The sequence below is a fragment of the Salmo salar genome, chromosome ssa15 (assembly GCF_905237065.1).
Source record: "Salmo salar chromosome ssa15, Ssal_v3.1, whole genome shotgun sequence".
Classification (NCBI taxonomy): domain Eukaryota; kingdom Metazoa; phylum Chordata; class Actinopteri; order Salmoniformes; family Salmonidae; genus Salmo; species Salmo salar.
The window spans coordinates 48834134-48842469 of NC_059456.1; the positions used below are offsets into that span (position 1 = coordinate 48834134).

At 41.1% G+C, this 8336-nt stretch overlaps 1 protein-coding gene across 1 annotated transcript; it reads left to right on the forward strand.

Moving 5' to 3' along the window:
* The first annotated feature begins 548 nt into the window (after window positions 1-548).
* On the forward strand, window positions 549-7921 carry LOC106571658 (cytosolic 5'-nucleotidase 1A). Its single transcript, XM_014144973.2, has 6 exons — window positions 549-807; window positions 927-1094; window positions 6056-6185; window positions 6460-6582; window positions 6795-6982; window positions 7349-7921. Exons 1-6 carry the CDS (start codon window positions 697-699, stop codon window positions 7715-7717), a joined length of 1089 nt encoding a protein of 362 aa, XP_014000448.1. The 5' UTR covers window positions 549-696; the 3' UTR covers window positions 7718-7921.
* The last annotated feature ends 415 nt before the right edge of the window (window positions 7922-8336 follow it).

Consider the following 8336-nt stretch of genomic DNA (forward strand, 5'->3'; position numbering starts at 1 on the left):
GCAGAATGCAGAAATCGCTCCGCCATTTCCTGGTTGCTAAAATTCTAATAATTCGCTTAATTTCTGTTTATGTGACAAAACAAGTATAGTGTAGATAATCATTGTAGCATCTAAACCGCTGTGAAATATTTTTTTCCATTACCCAAAATATTGAATTTTAAGCTGTCTGAAGCTGGTGTACAAAACCAAAAGTAAAAGTTGTAACAACTAAACTTAAGAACGAGAATCATAGAAATAGAGCACATAGAACATATCTACCGCTTCTTAGACTTGCTGTCAATGAGAATGACAGATCTATAACACACATGTCAATGTGAATTTGGTCAAGTTGTCCAAAAAGTTACATATTGCAGCTTTAACATTTTCTCTCCGCAGTCAAGAGGGGGGCACTAAAATGTTTTGCCATGAGATGGGAGCCCCCCAACCAAATCTCACTTAGAGCCTCCAAAAGACTAGAGCCGGCCCTGGTTTTATGTATCGATACCATTCCACTGACTCTGCTCCAGCTATTACCATGAGCCCGTCCTCCCCAATTAAGATGCCACCAACCTCATGTGATTGAGCATCATGGGTAAAAACACACGAACATCTTCACCATCGCGCAAGCATTTCCTGTAGTCTCTTGGTCTGGTCGTCTAATTGGTAATCACTGTTACGGAATTATCAGACTAAAAACGTTTCATTTCCAGGCCAAATATGACTGAAATCAAAACTACCGATCCAACAGCCACGGAGGCTGGAGAGGAAAAAGACTGGACAGCAGCAAAAGCCTTTTTTGACAGTTTAAAAACAAACAAACCCAGACCTGTAAGTGATACGTTCGCATTTCTTGTTTGCCTTTTGTAGATAAAAGAAGTGTTAATACGGGTATATTTGCTGCTAGTCTCGTATCGTTTTTTTCTTTACTATGCTTGTTTTGCAAACAGCCCAAACCCCAATATGCCGTTACTATCGCCGTCTCCTCTCGCTCCCTGTTCAACATGGTTGCAGAGGGGAAGATCTACAAAGAAGATGGGGTCGAGAAGTATGTGGCCTATCAACAGGAGCACGACAATGAGCCGCTCATGCCAGGGGTGGCGTTTCCTCTAGTGAAGGTAGGTTAATTCAGAGAGTGATTGAAGAATATGGCCTACCTGCATGTCTGTGCGAGGAAAAGGCAGAGGGTGCCCTTACAATTATTGCGGTTTTGAAACTGCAGTAAAAGTGCACTAACTGCAGTCGACTGTGGTATTTTGGACCAGTGATAGCAAGAACTGCAGTTATACTGCACTGTAACTGCAGTTACACTGCAAAATTACTGTGGTTAAAAAAAGTTATTTTGGATGTAGTATTTGCAGCCTCCTGCAGTTATATTGCATTGTAACTACAGTACTACAGTTATACTGCATTCTGACTGCAATCTTTTTGGTAAGGGTATTACATTTTCTGTTTTATAGGTGAATTGCCTCTGGCAGCAGAAACAGCCAAAATATGAATTTAAACACAGATCGATTCTCAATTGCATTGAGGTTCTAGAAACAAAGCCCCCTACTTTCATATCACATCAAAATAATTTCACAAATGCAAAATATATATTTACTGTACACCAGTGGCAGTTAGTGCCATTAATGATTTTGTAGGACAATTATTTTATGAGCATGCCCTTATTTCTATTACTGCAAGCATATTGGATGACTCATTCATATTCCATTCACCCAGCTCAATGTAACATTGATAGGTTTAGGCTACTACATGATACTCGAATTTGGACTTCAGTTCACAACAGCTGTCTGTGACCAGGCAAAAAAAACATTAGTAAACCCACAATACAATCCATGTGTACAATCACGCAGTACAGCAAGCAGTTACAATAGTGGCCCCGGTGGCAATAAATGAATGCAAGTCAAGGTAAGCTTGGCAGTCCTCTCTGAGGCAGGTTGTTGACTAGGCTAAATTAACTGCATTAACTAGCTAAGTAAGTGAAAGGTAAACTCGGAAGGGGGGGAATACAATGAAATATAGCTAGCTCTCTCTGCTTCTCATTAATTTTGGAAGAAATTAATTTAACTGTTCGACTATTGTCTTTCTCTTTCTGAGTCAACTACGCACCACACTTTATGCAGTGCTAGCTAGCTGTAGTTTATGCTTTCAGGACTAGATTAGTTCTCTGATCCTTTGATTGGATGGACAAGATGTTAGTCCATACTGCAAGAGCTCTGATGGGTTGGAGGACGTCCTCCGGAAGTCATCATAATTTCTGTGTAGTCTATGAGTGGGTGTGAATGTTAAAATGTTTAAACCAAAAAATATGGATCCTTAAAACATTTACAGTGCAGCTGGCTAGCCTACTCTTTCTCTTTGCAAATGATGCAAGTGTGTGTGTGTTCAGTCGTTTTCGTGTAGAATATCCTAGCATATTTATTGATAGGCCCTTCTTTACTGAAGGTGCCAGATACAACCTTTGATTGCAGATTGATAAGCCTAGTGCATGGTTCTGACTCCGTCTGCCTGGTGGCCGACCTACCTGTACTGTGCCCCTCCCCTCTCTCTCCGTTCCTTTGTAGCTCATTATGAAAGTTGTTTGTCTTCGCGGAAGTACGGCAACTAATCAGTCTCCTCCTTTCCAAAAATACTGAATCTTAGGAGTTCATTCCTAGTGGATGTTTTCTAATGTCACGGTATTTAACAAACTTCAAAGTACTGTATTTTGGAGAGTGGTCTGCAGGCAGGCAGCTCGTGATTATTTGAATGACAATTCTGGTCGGCTAGTGATGACCTTATTCCGTTTCAGAAGTGGCATTCCTTTACAGACAAGTAAAATGGCGTAGCAATTTGGCATTTAAAAAAACACTGTACCCTTACAGACAAACAAACATGTCATAGCTGAGGTGCTTTCAAGGGTATATGACTGCGGTAGATATACAATTCTTTCGGAAAATATTCATATCCATTCACTTTTTCCACATTTTGTTACGTTTCAGCCTTATTCTATAATGGTTGTTTTTTTGTTCCTCAATTTACACAGAATAGCCCATAATGACAAAGCAAAAACAGGTTTTTAGAACTCGTTTTGTTGTTTTTGTTTTAAGCAACCATGACATTTAAGTATTCAGACCCTTTACTCAGTACTTTGTTGAAGCACCTTTGGCAGTGATTACATCATTAATTCTTCTTGGGTATGATGCTACAAGCTTGGCACACCTGTATTTGGGGAGTTTCTCCAATTCTTCTCTGCAGATCCTCTTAACTTCTGTCAGGTTGGATGGGGAGAGTCGCTGCACAGCTGTCTTCAGGTCTCCCCAGAGATGTTCGATCGGGTTTAAGTCCGGGCTCTGGCTGGGCCACTCTAGGACACTCGGAGACTTGTCCCGTAGCCACTTCTGCATTGTCTTGGCTGTGTGCTTAAGGTCATTTTCCTGTTGGATGGTGAACCTTTTCATTAAGGATCTGTCTGTACTTTGCTCCGTTCATTTTTCCCCCCTCGAACCTGACTAGTCTCTCAGTTCCTGCCGCTGAAAAAAAATCCCCACAGCATGATGCGGCCACCACCATGCTTCGCAGTAGGGATGGTGTCAGGTTTCCTCCAGACGTGAAGCTTGGCATTCAGGCCAATGAGTTCAAACTTGGTTTCATTAGACCAGAGAATTGCGTTTCTCATGGTCTGTGAGTCTTTAGGTGCCTTTTTGCAAACACCAAGAAGGCTGTCGTGCCTTTTACTGAGGAGTGGCTTCTGTCTGGCCACTACCATAAAGGCCTGATTGGTTGAATCCTGATGAGATCATTGTTCTTCTGGAGGGTTCTCCCATCTCCACAGAGGAACTCTGGAACTCTGTCAGAGTGACCATTGGCTTCTTCACCTCTCTAACCAAGGCCCTTCTCCCCCAATTGCTCAGTTTGGCCAGGCAGAGTTTTTGTTGTTCCAAACTTCTTCCATTTACGAATGATGACGACCACTGTGTTCTTGGGGACCTTCAATGCCGCAGAAAGGTTTTGGTATCCTTCCCCAGATCTGTGCATTGACACAATCCTGTCTCTGAGCTCTACGGACAATTCCTTTGACCCCATGGCTTGGTTTTTGCTCTGACATGCTCTGTCAACTGTGGGACCTTATCTAGTCAGGTGTGCCATTCCAAATCATGTCCAATCAATTGAATTTACCACAGGTGGACTCCAATCAAGTTGTAGAAACATCTCAAGGATGATAAATTGAAACATGATGCACCTGAGCTCAATTTCGAGTCTCCTAGCAAAGGGTCTGAATACTTAGCTATTTCTGTTTTTTATTTGATACATTTCTAAACGCCTGTTTTTGCTTTGTCATTATGGGGTATTGTGTGTAGATTAAGGGAAACAAAGTAATTTAATACATCTTAGAATAAGGCTGTAACGAAGCGTGAAAAGTCCAAGGGTTCTGATTATTTTCAGAATGCGCTGTAACTTCAATGACTGGCCCTAGTTGTCGTACATGCTTAATAGGTTATTCTGCATTGTGAGTTGACATGGAATTTTATGATTTTTTTTTGGCTTTTAAATTTGTTCATTTGTCACATCCCTAGTGAGAACCGTGAGCCTCCCAAGGATTTGTATTGAAGTTGATGTACCCAGAGGAGGACGGAAAATGGCTGTCATCTGGCTACACCATGATGCTGTTGAGGCTACTGTAGTCCTTCATTGCAAAACAGAATTTTAATCAGTTATTTGGTGACGTGAATATATTTACTGTATCTAAAATGGATGACTTTTTTTAATGTTTCACTATTGAAACATTTCTGAAATTCACTGAGTAGGATGGTCTTCCTCATCCTCCTCCACTGCAGTACAATGTTTTAACAGTTACAGCCAAAAGTATTTTTCAGTCATCACCTTATGATGACGGCCAACTCGAACCACCAATATTTAGTAAGCATAAATAACTGGTAAATATCAATGCCTATAATGCACGTTAAAACTAACATTGATGCAACTTCACAACAATGTTACCGTTATCAGGCCCGTTCAGTTTGTTGCACAACATCATCATTCGGCTCAAGGCTGGGCATGTCATAAGCCCCAATTCAATTGTTGTACAAAATGGGCATGTAAATAGCCTAATAATTAGTTAATTATCATCACTCGACAGGATTCAACTTGTCTCTAATTATTCTCTGAGGAACTCTTGTCATTTTGGTTTCTCCACAGTAGATATGCTGCCATTTTATTTATTTTTTGCAGTTCATTCTAAACTGCCACTTGAGATGGTTTAATCTCCAATCTAAGTTTTTATTCATTGAGCAACAGGTTTAAAATTTATCTAGGTTTGAAGTGAAAACTCAAATTAAATCCTTCCTCTAATCTAAATTAACTTGGATTAATTTAAAACTAGGTTTAAAATTATTATTAGATAAACCTTGATTTAATCCAGTTTAAGAGTTAATCCAACATGGGTCGTGCTGATTCAGGAGAACATATAAGACGGGCACTAGTTTGCGATATAGCTTGGTTGTTAGCTTGGCTTTTATAACGTCTAATGCTTAAGCAGACAGAACAAAAGCAGCACAGAGTGACAGCAGAGAAGATGCTTAGACTAATAGACAGCACAACAGGGAGGCAAACCAAAATGGTTAGAGAAGAGGCCCAGTTTAGTGATGAGTTGTATTTCCAGTGGTGTTTTTACATGTTTATAAAAAAGAAAATGAGCTGGTTAAAGAGGACCATGTGTTGCCACTCACTGGAACAGAAAATGGTTGAGAAATGCTGTATTGTACTACCAATGTTATGTCAGCACTATTGCCTGTCAGGGTATTGTGTGGTTGGTGGCCTGCCGAGGGTGGTAGCATGATGGTGGAAGGGATGGTGGTTTACACAGCGACGTAGGCTTGTGTGGATAAAATGCCAGGGCCGAATTCTTGTCCCTGTCCGCCCCTGTGCATTTATCAGTACATGTGCCTGCCTGCATATGTATATGTTGCAACTTGGGACTAAATAGTCTGAAGCAACCACCTATAAGTAGTTGCTCTACTACCCACCAGTCAGGTTTTGACTTTATCCCTGTGTCAACTCTGTCCTAAAAACACACACACACACACACACACTGCAGGCTTTGATGACTGTGAACGCACGGCTGAGGCGGCTCTACCCCGACAGCGACGAGTTGTTTGACATCGTCCTAATGACCAATAACCACGCCCAGGTCGGGGTGCGCCTCATCAACAGCATCAACCACTACGGTTCGTGGTCGACACGCTCTGCCATGCCTACTACAGTGCTATAAGCAGAGAAATACAATGGCCAGTAATTATATTTCTATGGTTATAAGATTCACTACTTGTGTGCTGCATTTCATTGAATGACTGGTATTTTTTGACCAAATGTAATTTTTTTTTCTTAACAGTTCTATGCCTGTTTTGCATGGATGTTAGTGGCCATCTTTGGCTACCATCCTGATGACTATACTATCACATATCTATGGGGTGTTGATATGTTTTTCACTCTACCTGACAGATTTAAACATTGAAAGATTCTGTCTGACGGGAGGGGAAAGCCCCATTGGCTATCTGAAGGCCTACATGACCAACCTGTACCTCTCAAAGGATGGAGAGAAAGTCCTGGAGGCCATTGAGGAGGGTAGTTGATAATGCTGCTTTCTTTTATTGTCCTATAGGGACTAAACTGTTTTAGGTTAACATGGATACTACATTTGTAACAGAGTTTTAAAAAAGACTGTAGATGTACATCGTGGTAACGCTTTATAGGTTTAATATAGCCTACAGATGTAATACATTATGATACCATTGTTATGAGCATGTATAAGCCCCTTATAATGTCTTTATAAATAGGCATTGCAGCAGTGACCATGTTTGCGTCTGGAGATGTGGAGAACCAGCTTTCCGACACACAGCTGAAAGTTGCCTTTGACGGGGACGCCGTCCTCTTCTCTGATGAGTCGGAGATCATCGTGAAACAACACGGCCTGGACACCTTCTTTGAGCATGAGAAGGAGTTTGAGAACAAACCTCTTGCACAGGTGTTCATGAGATTACATGCCTCCATTTTTTTTTTTTTTAGCTTTTAGCTTTTCGATTCTGATTATTACATTTTATTTCCTTGATGGGTAACACTTTATTTGGAGTCTCCCTATAGAGGGTTATAGATGTTCAATTTACTATCAACAAATGTTTTAACTAACACACCCGCTTACCCTAATCCTAGACATAACCTTAATCCTTGCAAGTTGTTGCATATCATCTGTGGTAGTTGATTGATTGGTGATAGTTTCAGCGTCTGAAGACCATCTATAATAGGAGAATATCCAAATAAAGTGGAACCCATTGATGTGTTATTTGCTTAGATATAAAAATGATGCAACCCTATGTCTCGTTCATTCACTCAGGGTTCCTTAAAGTGTTTCCTGGAGGCCCTGGGGATGCTCCAGAGGAAGTTCTATGCCAAGAACGAGCGTATGACCTGCCCCATTCGTACCTACCTAGTAACATCCCGCAGCGCAGCCAGCTCAGGGGTCCGCGTCCTCAAGACCCTCAGGAGCTGGGGCCTGGAGATCGACGAGGCCCTGTTCCTCGCCGGGGCCCCTAAAGGGCCCCTCCTGCAGAAGATCCAGCCCCACATCTTCTTTGATGACCAGATGTTCCACATTGAAGGTGCCAAGGAGCTGGGGACTACCGCTGCACACGTGCCTTATGGGATTGGACAGAAGTATCACAAGGGGATATTTATTGAGCAGCATTCCGAAGACACGAAGTAGTGAGCTTCCTAGGGGTGGGAAGGTATAATACATTATGCAAATAGTTGCGCACGACCCTGTCATCAGCAGTTGTTTTTTTGTGCTGGGTTTTGTATAAAAAAATAAAGCCACTTCTACTAAAATATTTTTATCAGAATATACTGTACTAAAAATGTACTACTCACTTCAGGGATTTTTGCAAAAATAAAACAAGTTTACAATGTCTCCTAATGTTCTCTTTCATAAGAAGAAAAGGGAGAATACTTTTCTGCAATATACATCATATTACAGAATGTAGTATCTAGTTTTTGTGTGAAAATGTATGTCATGAAGTGTGTTCACATTTCACACAGGAAAGTATTTTTTTACGTCTTTAGAGAAGGACATTTGGTCTCATTTGCTGCAGAGACAAACATGTATTTTACAGGTAACTGCCAAAATAATGGAAACAGTTGAGTACATGAGGGATACAAAGTATATTGAAATTAGGTGCTTCCACACAGGTATGATTCCTGAGTTAATTAAGCAATTAGCATCCCATCCTGTATAAAAATGCTGGGCATACCATTATTTTGCCTACCAATGCTATGCCCACATGGGATGACAATGCTCCCATCCACAGTGCACAAGTAGGCACTGA

Coding starts and splice junctions, on each gene's coding strand:
- LOC106571658 (XM_014144973.2), top strand. CDS start 697: ATGACTGAAATCAAAACTACCGATCCAACAGCCACGGAGGCTGGAGAG. Junction 808..926: donor AAACAAACAAACCCAGACCT/GTAAGTGATACG, acceptor TTTTGCAAACAG/CCCAAACCCCAATATGCCGT. Junction 6,583..6,794: donor CCTGGAGGCCATTGAGGAGG/GTAGTTGATAAT, acceptor CTTTATAAATAG/GCATTGCAGCAGTGACCATG.